Source organism: Staurois parvus, unplaced genomic scaffold (genome assembly GCF_062004578.1).
Source record: "Staurois parvus isolate SC_StPar_1 unplaced genomic scaffold, SC_StPar_1.0 ptg000306l, whole genome shotgun sequence".
Lineage (NCBI taxonomy): Eukaryota > Metazoa > Chordata > Amphibia > Anura > Ranidae > Staurois > Staurois parvus.
The window spans coordinates 5,647,004-5,665,002 of record NW_028318102.1 but is presented as its reverse complement, the minus strand read 5'-3'; the positions used below and the strand labels follow the sequence as shown (position 1 = coordinate 5,665,002).

The 17,999-nt window shown below is 39.6% G+C and overlaps 1 protein-coding gene across 2 annotated transcripts in view; it reads right to left on the bottom strand.

Annotated features, from left to right (window-relative positions):
* Nucleotides 1–17,999, bottom strand: part of NRG3 (neuregulin 3) — a 1,067,906-nt gene that overhangs the window by 35,379 nt on the left and 1,014,528 nt on the right. For both annotated transcript variants that reach the window (XM_089683345.1, XM_089683344.1), the window contains exons 7-8: nucleotides 15,703–15,830; nucleotides 5,996–6,166 (exon numbers count right to left, since the gene is read on the bottom strand). In XM_089683345.1, coding sequence (XP_089539471.1) covers nucleotides 5,996–6,166; nucleotides 15,703–15,830 — 299 coding nt within the window. The remainder of the gene's footprint in view (nucleotides 1–5,995; nucleotides 6,167–15,702; nucleotides 15,831–17,999) is intronic.

Genomic DNA, 17,999 nt, shown 5'->3' with positions numbered 1-17,999 from the left:
ATGTGGCTTTGTATTGGTGCAGTCAGTTCAGAAGTAAAGCTCAGATTGGACACATGGCTTGCAAAAATTGAACTGGCCATCTATAGAAACAAATTAGAGTGGAACTTTATGATTTTAACACCTGAATCCATTAGATGGATCCTTCTGAGTCATCTTTTTAGTCTAAAAACTTAATGCTGGGCACACCAAAAGCTGATCCTTTAAAAAAAAATGTTATATAAACAGCAGAAAATCTCTGCGGTACACATTTGAACTATTACATGACTTTTTCAGTAGCATGTGCTCCAATCAGCACATCATAAAAATATACAATTACATCTGGAAGAGTTGAAGAAATACAAACCATCATTTTTCAGAACATTGCTGGTGTAATGGTGACACTGAATTCCATACGGGTCGATTTTAACCCTTTTCCACCCAGAATACCTATATTAATGTTCTTCAGCAGGATGACCCATGCTGAGGATACATTTATAAAGTCCCCCATTCGAGAGCTACAATATGAGCTACCAATTTGGTAGAAAATGATATGTTTCAGACCCACCTGTTACTGAAAAATCAGGTCCCCATTGACAACTAGGAGCCAGTCAGAGTGTTGTACCATCAGGTGATTGGAGCATGATAATGCTGCTACCAGGGGAGGACTGACAACTCATGAGGCCCCCCGGGCAATAGGGGATCATGGGACCCCTGTGTCCTTGACCACGCTCAGAGCACACCCAAAAAAGCCTATAAAAGGTACCAGGGGCATTTCATGGGGCCCCCTACTGACCCTGGGCCCTCAGGCAGTTCCCGAGTGTTCTAATGGTCAGTCTACCCCTGGCTGCTACATATGGCCTGGGCATCTAGGGTTTACCCTTGGGTTGCAAAATGCTTTGCTTCATGTCTCATGGAGAGTAGTTATTGTTTGTCTACAAACAGCAACAATCTGAAAAGGATGCTCGTCTAAAGCCTTTCTAATATGCCAAGTATAGCCGGCCCAGTTCGCACTTTACAAGTAGATAACAAATACAAAATCTCCTAAGCTTGAGAGGGGGCCCAAGGTTGGCTACATTATCAATCTGACTTTCTTGGATAACTCTTACCTTGCTGCCCTCATAAGACTGGGGAAGTCTGAGAACACTGTAACCATAAAGCAAAATAGAGGGTGCACTGGCCTATTGCAGTAACCTTAAAACATAATTTTATTTCATAAAAAGGTGGTAAGTATTATTCTCACAAAATGACAAATGCATCAGAAGTTCATCATATAATAACAGCAACATCCAGTCCACGATTCATCATATTACATGATAGGACATCCAACAAGTTAACGTGTTTCAAGGACTTGCCTCTTCCTCAGAGCCAGAAAGACCATTTTCTGTATCCCCACTCTTTCCACTGGATATGCAGAAAATTGTCTTGTTGGCTCTGAGGAAGAGGTAAGTCCTCAAAATGCATTAAGGGTCTAGGATGTCCTATTGTTGTGATATGACGAATCATGGACTGGATGTTGCTGTTTCTATATGATGAGCTTTTGATGCATTTGTCATGTTGTGAGTATAATACTTACCACATTTTTCTGAAATAAAATTATGTTTTAAGGATAATGTACTAGGCCCAGTTCATACACTGCAGTGTAGCCAATGAAACATATCTAGATGGCTGCACTTCAAAACCACCTTTATTAATTATTGGCAAAGCAGCATTAAAACAATACAAAAACCACAGAGGTAGAGAAAGATTCACATGTTGTGCACTTACCTCAGCACTTAATCATTAACCCAGTGTAGTGTTTATATGCTGCTTTGCTGATGCAACCTATGCCGCATGGCTGAAGCAGTAGCTGCAATCCTTACACCCACCATAGCCTTAGCAGTAGAATCTGCTGTCTTCCAAGGCATTTTTCAGCTCCACAAGGAACTTGGAGCACACCTACATTGCATACACGAAACAGAGCAGAGAATGTCTTTTCCTGAGGAGCAGTTCAACAAACTGCCAAAGATATACAAACACATGAGGAAACCCTACAACTTTTGCAAGATAAAATTGATGATTTGGAAAACAGATTTAGGAGAAACAACCTCCGAATTATTGATGTCTTTCAAGCCTTATTCCTTGTTGTCACTAAGCTCCTCTACCATTCCTAATGTGCTAAGAATAGGAGAATGCTATCTAGTAGAATGAGCACACAAAATAGGTCCTCCCACTGAAAATCAGAAATCTCCAAGACTGGTATTCGTTCTCTACCTGAATTATGCAATACAGCTGATACTACATAAGTTCAGACTCCAACACACCTTGCAAATAAAAGGCCAGGAACTCTTACTATTTGCTGAATAATTATTCAACATATGTGTCCTGCAAATGTAAAGCTTTTTACCTGGTCTATACTGCTTTAATTCAACAAAATAGTACATTTACACTTGCCTACCCTGCTGTCCTTCACCTTACAATGCCAAAAGGTGAGCTGCTATGCAGAACTACTCTGTTGGGTAGAAGTGTGTTGGGTAGAACTGTCTATCTGGAGTTCAGCTTTAAAGTGGTTGTAAAGGCAGAACATGTTTTACCTTAATTTACACCTGCGTTAAGATAAAAAATGTTCCAGTATATGTGTTGTCCCCTCACCTCCCTTATAATTACCTGAGCCTTCTCTCGATTCAGTGCTGTGCCCATCTGCAGCAGTGCTGGTCTACTGTTGCTCTTAATCGGATCCTGAGGAGGGGAGAGTAGTGGAGGGGAGAGGGTCAGCCACACTGTGTATGGATGCACACAACCTTGGTCAGGAGTGAGCAACTTGCTATGGTTGCACAATCAGAAGAGGAGGAGCCATTACCAGTGGGGGACTCCAGGAGAGGAGGATTGTGGCTGTTCTGTGCAATACCATTTCACAGAGCAAGTAAGTAAAAACGTATTATTTTACCAAAAAAAGCCTTTACAACCCCTTTAACACTATTGAGGTGAAAAGTGTTCTACTTTGTTTAGCCTCACTGCAATGCAAGTCATTTCTAAATCTGAGAGTTGCTTTTGAAATATATCAAGCTTGAGTATTTACTAAGTGCTAACTGACAGATCCATCTGTGATTAACTGAAGTGTTGTAGCTAAAATCTGTGAACTCCTGTACAACCACATAACAGGGAAATATTCTTTTGATTTTGAATTCCAGAAAGCACAAATCTTTAATGCTTTATTGGATGTTATTAAATAATACTATGTGAGTTTATACATTTTAAATCAAACAACAGGTGTGTGCAGTTTTAGCTGTAATTCCTTTTTTGTCATTCTAATTACATAAGGTATCGCCATTTCCATTATTTGTAGCAGTATCCTGTCTTTTTCAATCCTTTGAACTGTAGTCAGCTGGCCTCTGCCTAGAATAGTTTTTTCTTTAAGATAATTCAAGACTCCCCTTAGTCATTTTTTTAGAACAAGAGCTCTGATACCGGAGAATGCAATCACAAAATTCTGACCAGCCTGTTTTAGAGTTTTACATTCGTTTATAGCTATAACTCAAACACTGGCTCTAGTAATTTGAAATTTTAATTTAGGATATTTCAAACATCATAAGTAGTTTCCAACCCCCTGGGGAAAGTGATTTTCCTTTTGCTTGGGAAGTAAAGTGTGCAAAGGGAAATTACTTTCCCTAGGGGGTTGGAAAAAGCAAATTGAATTTCAAATATGGCATGGAAACGCACTGCCAGCTTTTATGCCCCTAAAGTAACTTCTCTACTTGCTTAAGCAAGTAATCTGAGTTCTACACAACGGAGGTAACATAAAGGATGAGTGGACAATCATTTCTACTAATGGCAGCCAATGTAGCTGCAAAGATTAGACTAGCCATACACAAGAGCATCTAATTTTTCAGAAGTAAACACTCACATCACCATTCCTCTATTCAGCCTACATACGACAGTTTAATGATTTCCCCATTACCAATTATAAGGCTGTATTGTGTGATATCAAGTAGTTCTATTGATCTTTGTATTATCAGCTGAGATAAATGGAAAGTCAGACAAAAATCTAGCCACTTGCAGTAAAGATACTAGTCTTCTGACGCACCAAATGTAGAGCACTTATTGAACAATCAACCATATTGGTGTGATAGCAGCTTGTATATGGACATGTTTACTTTAATTTCCCAAAGTGTTCTAAAAAAAAAAAAAAGAACACCACACGAAATACAGGTTTAAGTATACTTTCTAAAAACAGACAAGTTATGCCTGTCTTTTACTTTCAAAACCGTTGTTTTGCAGGAAAGTATAAAAGAAAATTGGTATATAACAGCATTAATAGTCTAGCAGCAACAGCTTGTTGTTTATTCCTTGGCCTAGTTATGGAATACACACACTATGAGAGATGTGACATTTTATGAAATGAAACTCTAGCTTTAGTTGGCAGTGAAAAGGATTGTTAAATCTTATATGTGGCAATTCTGCTCAGTGATCTGAGGACAGTGTCTAGGCAGTAAGGGGAGGTATGTCTTTCAAAAATATACAGTGCATGTGCAGACCTCTGAAATCTCAAAAAGCAAAAATTCTGCTGTAAAGTGGCATGATATTTTTTTTCCTCACCACGTGCTGTGTACCCAACTAGACAATGTGCTTTTGGGCTGATTTACTGATAGGTTGCTCATTTTGCAAGGGACATTTCCTCAGACCTTTGTGAATATGGTGAAATTTCATTTTACAAAGTAAACCCAATCACATGCAAGAAAAATAAATAAGACAACATTTTGCTTGCACATAATTGGACAATAGACGTCAACAGAGCTTCACCTCATTCACTACATTCTGGGGAAAATACCCTCACAAAATACATGTCCATCAGAAAGTCTATTTGCCTTTAGTAAATTAACCCCTTTGTGTCTGGAACTTATCCCGCTTTATTCCATTATTCTGCAACTCCAAATCTCTGCATGTTTCATTGGATTGGTTCAGATACCTCTATACTAGGGGTGAGCAACTGTGGCCCTCTAGCTGTTGTAGAACTAGAAGTCCCATGAGGCATTGCAAAACTGACAGTTACAATCATGACTTCCAAAGACAGAGGCATGATGGGACTTGTAGTTCGCCAACAGCTGGAGGGCCACAGTTGCCCACTCCTGCTCTATACCAGTGTTTCTCAACCTTTTTTCAGTCAAGGCACCCTTTGAAATTATGGACAGTCCTGAGGCACCCCATTCTAAAATGTGAAAAACAATTCTTATAGTTTTATATAATGCAGCAACATCCACACACGTGGGATGCCAACATTAGAGGTGATTTATTCTTCTAAAGCAAATACACTTTTGCACATTGGTACTGAGTAGTATTCCAGTGTTTCTCTTCTCTCAGTTTTTCTCCTTCACTGAGCTAATATGACCCCAGCATTGATGGAGAGAGGCAGGGGAGGGTCAAACTAGGATGCTGTGCAGGCAACCAGGATGTGTCAGGACTCCGGCAGTTAGAAGGTCGTGTAGGTGCACAATGAAAACCTGTGGCTTTGTGTCACTAAAATGCAGGTTTTTACAACCTGCTGGCTTGTATACAAGGTTTGGGCAATTTTTAGACATTTTGCCAAGGCACCCCTGAAGAATCCTCAACACACCCCAGGATGCCTGGGCACCCTGGGTGAGAAAGGCTGCTCTATACCATCCATTAAAAGTGAATATGATCCGTTAAATCCATTTGCAGGAAACATTTTCTCTTTGCTAAAATGTTCCATTAGCATATGATTTTACGATGTGATATAGCATATTCTTAACATGTACAAACTGACAACACTTAAAATAACACATTTCAAACAGTTAGAATTCTAAAACACAAGAGTTCTGCTATTACACTATGCCATCACCACATCAAAATTAAAGCACTATTTCCTCCAGCTGTCTATGTTTAAAATATTTCTCTGATTTTAATTTTTCATGCTCTGGGATCATCAGAAGGTAGAAGCTCAGGTTAAAGTAGATAAGTTTCTCCTTTTTTAATCTTGAGATTGATATTGCATTTTCATGCTCCAGTGGTTTTCATCACCTACCCTTGGCAAGGTATTGTGTCCTGATCTATAAGCCCAGGCTCCTCCAGCTGCTGATATGCTGGTCCTGTAATTCCATTGAGGCGACCTCTGGGCAGAGGGGGAGTTCTGCGAAAGGCATTTCTTTGAAGCATCCTACTCCTTTGGCTGGGACTACAGCATGTTGAAAGGTTCCTACACAATAAGCATATTAGAGTCATTTAATGTCTTTCCAAGTAACCATCTCATGACTGGTTACCAAATGAATGAGTGAAACAAAATATAACCGTTTCTCAATGAATATAGAGTCTTAATACTGACAACATACATTTTACTTTATAAAATGCAGTAAGCAAATCAGACTAATTTAAACATTTTTTTCAAACACACATAATGCTTTGAGTGATAAAACAGAGAATACCATGTCCTCCAGTGATGCAGTGATATAGATTGTAGTATATTTTGAAGGTGCTAAGCAGTTTGCCTGTTAGAAGCACAAAGGCTCATGCACATGGACGCAGAAGGATAATCAATGTCAAGAAGGAGCATATTTCTGCACCCGAGAATCACAGGTGTTTGTGTACAGTTAAGCCCAGCAGCCTGTATGAATCAATAACAGGCTGACAGATGCCATAGCTGTATGTATGTAACTGCATTACGTGCATACAGGAGCAAAGGAGTGGCCCCGGAGGTAAACTGTTGAAGAATTGGGTTTGTAAAACATAAATATTTTTGTTTCCCAGCATAAAGTGACACAAAACTTTCCCTAAGGGCCACTTTACACTATGCCCACACAGCTTGTTCCTGTGCGATTCAAAATGAATGCAAAACTAAATTTGAAATCTGCACAGATTTCAATAGAAACCTAATAACTCCCTTTTGATGACTCCCTTGTCAATCCTATACCTATACCTCTTGCCTTTTTGGTACCATTCCTTACCAATACTGCAATTTTTTTCCCTCTTCTCCCCCTACTGTGGAGCCGTATGCCACTTTCCACCCTCCCTCCCCTTCTTGTTAGGCCTCATTTGCCATTTAATAGTCATCTATGTTAGCGATGCCTGACATTGTATTATTGGGTATCTTTACTGTGCAATTACTGTACACCTTCAATGACCCATACTCTTATTATCTTGTTTTGTTCCATGTTAAAACAATAAAATATTTGAACAAGAAAGCTAATAACTCCCTAAACACAGGTTGCAAAGCACCAGATCGCATATTACTTTTTTGTCATGAGATATGGTTAGAGTGCATGTTAAAAAGCAGTGCATGTACTATTTTGGTCCAATGCAGTGCGATTTCAGCCCATGCAATATGAATGAGCTGAAATCTCACTGTGCAGAACCACATGTGAACCACAAGTGGTTCAGGTGTGGACATGGTGTGAACCTGCCCTGACCTTTAGTCAGAAAACTAAGTCCTGATAAATCACATCAGGCTGGCACTTTTTGCAGGTATACCTAGAACATTAACAATATGTCTCACCCTGCTCTGCAAATGCTCAGTTACTCTCTAATCTTGGCACTGTGCTAAAAATCAAAGCCACTATAGGTCGATCAGCTCACAGCTTTAAGATTTACAGCTGCTGAAGGGAGAAGAAAGCAACAGGAATAACACAGACTATGTGGAGGAAACACAGATTAGAGAGGGAGAAAAGAAAAGAAAAGCAAGAGAGGTGACAAGACAAATTCTGCTACCAGGGGTACATAAGAGTTACATTTACAAGGATAGTGTCTTATCTTATCTCCCTGATATTCCCCTGATACCCCTTTCCTATCTTCTGCAGCCTATGATCTTCAGCATTGTAAAGCTTCTGCCAGCCTTCCATACAAGCTGAGCCAAGGTATATAATTAAGGCTGAAAATGTCCAAATTTTTTACTACACAAAATGACATATAGTTTTTGAGACCAAGAAGAGGGGAAGAGTTTCCAATAAAAAAGTGAGTGCTCTGAGATCAACAAAATGGCAGCCTCCAGCAAGAAGAAACAGGAACAATGCTGAAGGCAGTTTACAGTACACACTAATTTTGGTAGCATAATATTAATGTGGAATGTACACTCACCAGCCACTTTATTAAGTAGACCTGTCCAATTGCTTGGTGACAAAAATTGATAATCAGCCAATCATATGGCAGCAACTCAATGCATTTAGACATCTAGATGTGGTGAAGATGACTTGCTGAAGTTCAAACAAAGCATCAGAATGGGGAAGGAAGGGGATTCAAGTGACTTTGAACTTGGCATGATTGTTGTTGCCAGATGGTCTGGTCTGAATATTTCAAAAACTGCTGATCTATTGGAATTTTCACACACAATTATCTCTAGGGAAATCGAGATTCATCAGACCAGGTAATGTTTTTCCAGTCTTCTATTGTCCAATTTTGGTGAGCCTGTGCAAATTTTAGCTTCCATTTCCCATTTTTAGCTGATGGAAGTGATACCCTTTGTGATCTCCTGCTGCTGTAGCCCATCAACTTCAAGGTTCGACGTGTTGTATATTCAGAGATGGTATTCTGCATACCTTGGTTGTACTGAGTGATTTTTTGAGTTACTGTTGCCTTTCTGTCTCTCGAAACAGTCTTCCCATTCTCCTCTGACCTCTGACGTCAACAAGGCATTTTCGTCCACACAACTACCTCTCACTGCATATTTCTCTTTTTCAGACCATTCTCTGTAAACCCTAGAGATGGTTGTGCGTGTATATCCCAGTATATCAGCAGTTTTTGAAATACTCAGACCTGCCCATCTGTCACCAACAACCAGGCTACATTCAAAGTCAGTTAAATCCCCTTTCTACCCCAGTCTGATGTTTGAAATTCAGCAAGTTGTCTTCACCACATCTAGATGCCTAAGTGCATTAAGTTGCTGCCATGTGGTTGGCTGATTAGCAATTTGAGTTACCAAGCAACTGAACAGGTGTACCTAATAAACTGACCGGTGAGTGTATATTCCTGTAAATATTAAAATGTACAATTTTAATTGTAAAAGGAGTATGTCTAAAAACGAATTTCTAGTCTATACCACTTTCCTATAGTTTCCCATAAGATTCAGTACCTCCACCACTACTGACTGCAAGTCACATGCTTACCATACCATAACAGAACAACACAGCTGTATTTGTTTATTCTATACGTCAGGTCCATAAAGTCCAAAATCATCCATTCATGCCTACCCAAAGGAATTTCAGGAATGAAATTTTGCTGTTTGGAAATGAACAAAAACTTTACAAAAACCTGCATGTTTTGCTTGATTATTGATAGGGATACCTTACACTACTCACAATCTGTAGTATGTGAAATCTTGGGGCAGTTTTTGATGTTGATTGCTAAAATGTGTCCTACTTAAAAAAATGTGTGTGTGTGTGTGTGTGTATATATGGTGTGTGTGTATATATATATATATATATATATATATATATATATACACACTATATTGCCAAAAGTATTGTGACAGCCCTCCAAATTATTGGATTCAGGTGTTAAAATCACCTCCATGGCCACAGGTGTGTAAAATCAAGCACCTGGGCATGCAAGCTGCTTCTACAAGCATTTCTGAAAGAATGAGTCTCTCTCAGGAGTTCAGAGAATTTAAGCATGGTACCATGATAGGTTGCCACCTGTGCAATAAGTCCATTCATGAAATTTTCTTGCTACTAAATATTCCACAGTCAACTGTTAGTGGTGTTATAACAAAGTGGACATACCTGGGAACAACAGCAACTCAGCCACAAAGTGGTAGGCCACATAAAATGACAAAGCAGGGTGAGCACATGCTGAAGCGTACAGTGCACAGAAGTCGCCAACTGTCTGCAGAGTCAGCAGCTAAAGATCTCCAAACTTCATGTGGCCTATAGATTAGCACAAAAAACGTGTGTAGAGAGCTTCATGGGATGGATTTCCATGGCCGAGCAGCTGCATCCAAGCCTTACATCACCAAGTGCAATGCAAAGCCTCAGATGCAGTGGTGTAAAGCACACTGCCACTGGACTCTAGAGCAGAGGAGATGTGTTGTCTGGAGTGAGGAATTACACTTCTCTGTCTGGTAATCCGATAGACATGTCTGGGTTTGGCAGTTGCCAGGAGAATGGTACTTGCTTGACTGCATTGTGCCAAGTGTAAAGCTTGGTGGAGGGGGGGATTATGGTGTGGGGTTGTTTTTCAGGGGTTGGACTTGGCCCCTTAGTTCCAGTGAAGGGAACTCTTAAGGCGTGAGCATACCAAGCCATTTTGGGCAATTTCATGCACCCAAATTTTTGGGAACAGTTTGGGGATGGCCCCTTCCTGTTCCAACATGACTGCACACCAGTGCACAAAGCAAGGCCCATAAAGACATGGATGAGTGAGTTTGGAGTGGAGGAACTTGACTGGTCTGACTTCAACAACATAGAACAACTTTGGGATGAATTAGAGCGAAGACTGTGAGCCAGGCCTTCTCGCCTGACATCAGTGCCTGACCTCACAAATGCGCTTCTGGAAGAATGGTAAAACATTCTCATAGTCACACTCCTAAACTTTGTGGACAGCCTTCCCAGGAGAGTTTAATCTGTTGTTACAAAGGGTGCCAACTCAACATTGAACCCTACGGACTAAGACTGGGATGCCATTAAATTTCATGTGTGTGTAAAGGCAGGCGTCCCAATACTTTTGGCAATATAGTGTGTGTGTGTGTGTATATGTATGTATGTATGTGTGTATGTGTGTATATATATATATATATATATATATATATATATATATATATATATTGGTTTGATGATTTTGTTATGACTGGCCCTTGAGAGTTCACTGTACAATCAGTTTACTGTTTTGTGATCATTTTCCTTCGATACTTGGATAATCTAATTTTTTTTATAGTTGCATAAGCCTTTGATATAAGAAAATGTATTAAAATAACATTGATAACAAGTACTCTGCTTATGATATTGAGGTATGTTGAGGAAGAAGCTGTGTGATGAGAAAAGAGGTTAGAAGATGAAAGGGTTAGACTTGACATCTGTCATTGAAAACATAGATTTTTTTTTCATTACAGTGCCTGCAATTTGTTTCACTGTGAAATCTGTTGCATGACATCAAAGGACACCCATCATGCTGTAAAAAACATATCACATATTAATATACCTTTTGTTCCGAAGAGAATCATCTCAGTATGTCGCTACACAAGAACAAAGGAAATGAGCACACAGATAACAGCAAAATATGTAAAGTGTTCCTTTTATGTGATATTAATCCAAAACATGTTAGCTAAAGTAGCAGTTTTTCCGATGTCTTCAAGAGGAAATGGTAGGTTAACATGTCCTTAGCAAGGAGAGTGTTATGTCCCAGAGACAGTACCTTGGTCCCCAGTGCAATTAATGAGGCATGGTTTCTACTTTCTCTTGCAAGTTACGTCACCTTTCTAACATCCATGCATTACCTCCATATTGCCACAATATCTAAAGTCTTACCTCTCTATCCTTCCTTGCACTTCCTTTACACCTATTCCAAAATTCCTTCCACGCAACCGTTCAGGCCTGTAAAGACCTTGTAAATACCACCCCTAATCATACATCTCAGTACTGTACAGCTTCATGGGCAGAGAAGTCCAGAGATGTCACCAACATGTGCAGTTACCTAGTAGTGAACAATCACATCATTGTGCACATACAGTGTGTGACATACTTTAATCTTTTATATTTTTTTACTACCTGGCCCTGCTGAGGCTTCATTTTGAAGCTTGGGACTAGCAATATCAACCTCCCAGAAGAAGAGCTAGTCCTAACATAGGATTGTCACTCTGATACTGCCCAGGTTTCCTATGTCCTTTGCTAGGTATGTGCCTTTTATTTAGTTTTGAGTAATTTTTAGGACGGAAATTCCATTTTCAGAGATTTGGATGTATAGGAATCTCTGAATGAACATAGTAACAAATATCTCAGTCTTAGTCCGTAGGGTTCAATGTTGAGTTGGCACCCTTTGTAACAACAGATTAAACTCTTCTGGGAAGGCTGTCCACAAGGTTTAGGAGTGTGACTATGAGAATGTTTTACCATTCTTCCAGAAGCGCATTTGTGAGGTCAGGCACTGATATCAATAAATCCAAAACAGTTATAGTTAAATTAACAAATGGATCTTTTTCATGACGTCACATGATACGTGATAGTAGTTAGGCGATAGGTCCATGGGGAAATTAACATAATTTTTGAATTTGTTTGATAATTCGGATTCAGAATTTCATTCCATTTGTTAATTTGGATAATATCAACTGACAGCTTGTGCATCCAATCACCTCATGCCATTTATCTTTGTGGGCTGGACTAGCGACCAAAAATATGGAATCCTTCTGCTTCTAAACAGTCTGATTGAAATGGATAGCAATCTTCTGGAAAACTTCAAAATTTTTCAAGTACCCCCGAACCAGCTAATAAACTAATACTAAACGAATGACAAAAATTAATTGGTTTCAACATAATGAGGAAACAAAATTCCTCCATGTTGTAGCAAAGAACACATACAGCAATCAGTGACAACTAATAATACATCCATTAGTTATAGTCAAAGAAATAAATACATGGTTTATGATTGGTAACTATGAATTACAGCACTGTAAACATCATCATTGCTTTTCATTTAACAACGTTTTTTTTATGTTAAATATGTTCTTTGAAAGATTTAACAGATTACAAAGGTTACATAGTTGTAGGTGACAGCAATGAAAAGTAGTGAAAAGCTAGTAGTAGCTAGTTTTATAAGCATAGTTTTATAAGAAATAGTGACATAGAGTAAGTGACACTAATGTTCTGAAATAATTGTTGACCCAACCCATAATAAAAAAAAATAAATAGAAATAAAGAGGTGATAGAACATAGCATAATTTTGAAAATGGGAGAATAACAGAATGCTAGAAGGGGGATGGGTAAGATAGGGTTCTGGGTGAAGGGGAAGGAGTAAATTTGCTGGAAAAGACTCCTGATAGCTGTATGTAAGGGCCAGGTTTTAACAACCATATCAATGGTCAAGTAGGTGATGACTGAAGCCATTCGGTGAGACACATGAGACCCTTGGTTCTCAGACTCTGTGTACTGTAGGATTAGTGTCCAGCAATTTAGCAGTTAATTTTATATTGATGCTTGGACACCTGGTTTCAGATGGCCTTTATAAAAGGATGCTTCCACAATCTTTGAGGAATAGGACATGACCACCTTATATAGTAAAATGTACCTGGTTCTAAGCAGCCATTAACGCTGTTAGTCGGCTGATCTGAAATTGCAATAGCGAAATGGCTTGACACCATGTACCTTCCAAAACCGAGCTTCTCATCTTCCCTCCTGCCTGCGCCCCCCCCCCATCCTATCCATCACTACTAACATCACCACCATCAATCCCGCCCCGCAAGCCAAAGTCCTTGGAGTCATTCTGGACTCTAACCTCTCCTTCCAACCTCATGTCAAATCACTTACAAACACATGCAGGCTCCACCTCCGGAACATCGCCAAAATACGCACCTTCCTTACCCCAGACACCACTAAACTACTCGTACACTCCCTGATTATCTCACGCCTTGACTACTGCAACTCCCTCCTCACCGGCCTACCCCAGTGCAGGCTCTCCCCGCTTCAGACCATCCTGAACTCAGCGGCCAGACTCATCCACCTCACCACCCGCTCCACCTCTGCCACCCCCCTCTGCCTATCCCTCCACTGGCTCCCTATCGCCCAACGCATCAAATTCAAACTACTCACTCTGACCTACAAAGCCCTTCACAACACTGCCCCTAACTACCTCACCAACCTGATTCCCAAGTACCACCCTACCCGTACCCTTCGCTCTTCACAGGACCTCCTTCTATCTTGCTCCCTGGTCTCCTGCTCACACGCACGTCTGCAAGACTTCTCCAGGTCCTCCCCCATCCTCTGGAACTCACTACCCCAATCCATCAGACTGTCACCTTCCCTCCTCACCTTCAGGCGCTCCCTGAAAACCCACCTCTTCAGGGAAGCCTACCCCACCCTCACCTAACTGCTGCTCTCCTTCATTCCTCCTACCACTCCATCCCCCACAGCCACCTCCTGTACCACTACCCCCTCCCTCCTAGATTGTAAGCTCGAAAGAGTAGGGCCCTATAACCCCTCGTGTGCTGTTTGTAGGTGCTGTAATGTTTCATGTATTGTCCACCCCTCTATTGTACAGCGCTGAGCAAACCCTTTGGCGCTATATAAACTAGATGTAATAATAATAATAATAAATATTAATATGTAATTAGTCTCTACAGCTGAAGCATTTTGAGAACAGAATTTAGGCTGGCCATACACTATACAATTTTCTTGAAATTGTTGGTTTAGATTTACCAAAAATGATATAATAGGAGGTCAAATCTAACAACACTTTCAATTGTATCCAATTAGACAGGCTCTTGCACTACATAGTTGAGGGTAAATCTAAAGGAAATTGGGCAGAAATTGGACAGAAAATTGTATAGTGTATGGCCAGCCTTAGTCATGTCCCAAATTTGGCTCCAATCTTCATGTCTATTCTTTTGTGTGCATAAAAGTATAAGGTGACTGGGTAAACTTAGAGAGTAGGATGCTATAGAGTAACGAGAATAGTCATGGAGAGTATGGGTCATTTTTACATTTAGATTCAGAAGGAGTTAACGTTACTTTTTTTTTCCTAATGTAAGGACAGTGGAGGAAACAATGTTTTTTGGTATCTGTAGATACTGAAATGGTTAGTTACATAGTTGGTAAGGTTAAATAAAGACACCAGTCCATCCAGTTCAACTTGAGTGAGTATGTGTGTCTTTGTCTTTGTTTCACCAGTCAGATTTAGGAGCTTAAGAGTTACTGTGCGTAAATGAAGTACATATTTTAGTTTGTAAACTCAGAAATCTAAAGAAGGCACCTTCAAATGCTTGCACACTTCTTGGCCCAGGATACTTTAATATTAAAATGTTGCTGAGAAAGTAAAGGGTGGTCTGCCCTTTCCCTGTATTGACATTCCATATTGGATATTGAGACCACCCTTCATGTGAAGGACTAACCCATAGGGAACTGTGGCAGATGGGAAAAGGAGGAGTTTACTTGAAGTACATGTACCATTATCTTGTACTGTGGCACATGCCTTTAATTTATACATGTAAATACTTATTTTTAAGTCATGTTCCATCTAACAAAAAACACTACTGTGTTCTCAAAAGTCATGTAGAATATCCTTTCTCTTGTAATAGCCACAAGGCACAAAAGGAAACACACTGATTAAAACCATTATGTAAAATGTATTTTTCTATAGGATCAATATTGTCTTTAATATTCCTTGTCATAACCCACTGCACATAGAAAAGAACATGCATTTGTTACCATTTTTGTTCTCCATTGTTTGCCTATACTTTATTATAGGTGTTAAATATTTTTATATTCTTGTTTGATGTGGGAACTGCATACACAGTAAGGCAGTATGCGATTTATTTATAAAAGGCTGAATCTCAAGATTGACTATACATTTAATTACTTTAGGTGCACATGTGCCACACGTTTGGTGCAGATTTGATAAAGATTCAACTGATTTCACTATTAGCAATTCCAGGTATTCACCCTTTAAAACAAGTGGCAGTAAGCAGTGAATGGTTTAAATATATTGTATGCATATTGTCAAATGTTCCCGATTTCTTCAATTTCTTACATTTAGAGCGTTACATGAAAACATGAAAGCTGTAAATAAACCTCTAAACTCTTTTTGATTGCTACATGTTCTTACCGATGATGCTTCACTGACTGACTTCCTCTGTCCACCTGCACAGCCTCCGAGAACGGTTGTGTTTCAGAGAAGCTGGATTCCATGACATTCTCTCTTATTGGCTCAGGATTCTGCTCAGACTTTGTATACTATAAAGAAAAAGGGTCTAAAGTCAGTGTACAGATTTTTTTTCATGCTCAGCTGGTGAAAACTCTTAACTACTGAATTTGGGTGTTTTTATTGAAAAGTATTCCTCTTACAGCAAACAATTTTCATATATAAACAATCATGGCTTATTAAAGTAACTGAAACTTAATCAATCACTAATGCTTTGACACACATTCCTTATTGTATGTCCATATTCTATCAGAGTCCCACCAAACTTTAATCTGATGGGATACGGACAAACATAGAAGAATATATGTCATACATTACATTATATGCAAAGTATTTAGGATTGTGTGCCTAAGTACAGAGTCAATCTTGTTTTTTAATAGAAAAATTTCCTTTTTTGCTACTATGGTATATAATGTACTATGATAATTACGGTATATAAGGATAAAGCACCTTTGTAATTTCTGTATACATTTGATTCCCTTTAAAATCTTCACTCAGCACTTAATAATAAGGTGATCTACATGACTTTTTGGTTGCTGGAATAATGCTTAATATGATATGTTTGCGCCCTCTATATTTATTCAAATTGATACAAATGTAATACAATCTTATAATTTTTTTTACTTTTCTTGTGTTGCGGTAGTTTTAGAGCATAGTTTCAATCCTGATGTAATTCGCTTTTTTTTGCCCTTGAGCATGTACAGTGTTCTCCAAGAGGGGGAGATGGCTGATAAATGTCTCCTCCAATTGGAGACTAAATGGATTTTTCAACTGGAGGCAAATAAGCCTCCTGGCATCAATGAAAATATAAGCTTTAAATCCTTTTTATATTAAATCTGTAATGCATATCATCTTTTCATTTATCTGATCCACAAGTTATTATGTTAGATCCTTATGGTCCTAGGTATCTTTAAAATCAGATCTGGATTTTTTCACAGGTATGTTATTTATAGGTGCCTGAAATATGGATTGCACATAGGAATAAACGTTCATGATCTGACCCTAGGGTCTTGGGATGCCTTTCAAGATGTGTGAGTCAACTTCAGGCATTTTCAATTTTTTTTTTAGCATATTTTTTTTTTTTTTTGCATAATCCTTTTACATCTGGAAATTAGGGTCTTATCCTCTATAAGGCTTTGCTCTATTATATTAATTGACAAGCTTTGTTTGGAACCTGCTGTTTAGTGCCCCAGTCTCAATAATGTGGGCTTTTCCCCTTCATGGCCTTGTTTTCTTTTATTAATTGGCAGGCTTTGTTTGAAATCTGCCATATAGTGCCCTGCTTTCAATGATATGCTACTTATGACTTTGCATTTGTATGTCTGTAGGGTTGCTTTTTATATGTGGATACATGATATTCCACTACAAGATGGCATATGGTATTTGTGAGTAGTGTGTGCTGTGTAATGTTGACTCGTGGAAGGGCGGGGTAGTGCTGGTCTCCCATGCTGCCCTCTTGGAGGGGATGTGGGTTCCACCAGCTGCTGATGCAGTGGCAACTCTGCCTTCTCCTGGATGACTTGAGTGATGGGGCCGACATTTTGCCACTGCCCCTCCATCACTGCACATGCACAGACATTCTGCCGCTGTCAAACTATCACTGTGCATGTGGGGTGGTTGAGCGGCGCATGCTCAGTGACAAATCCATCCAAGCCACCACTTTACAGCATCTAGGTACCATGGGCTACTCGCAAGGTAGAGGAAATGATGCTCCTCTAATCCCAGGCAGACCAGCAATGAGGGATGATATCTCCTCAATGGCGTTCAGAGTGATGTACATTGGGGCATAAAAAGGTATATTTTTTTGTTCATCTGGTGTGCAGTCTGGCCCAAAGTTTGTATGTTATGTTGACTGATGGATCACTTTTTTACCTTCATGCACAGAATGCATGAAGGTAAAAAAACTCAAGCCTTTACAACCACTTTAACTGCTCCTTTTTTTCTAGGGGACTGCAGATTGAAGATATGCTTATCTAATCTTACGATTCTCCAAATGCAAGACCGGTTCCCACTGCTCCTGCCCCCCGCACTCTAGCAGTCTTGTGAATGGACTGTTTCTGATGTCATCACACCCATAGAACGGCTCTGGACATGAGGGTGGCAGGAACAGTCCACTGCTGTACGTGGAGGAGCACAGTTTTCCAGAGGATTGAAGGATCAGAAAAGTATAGCCTTTCGGTGAGCCCCTTGGCAACGAGTTA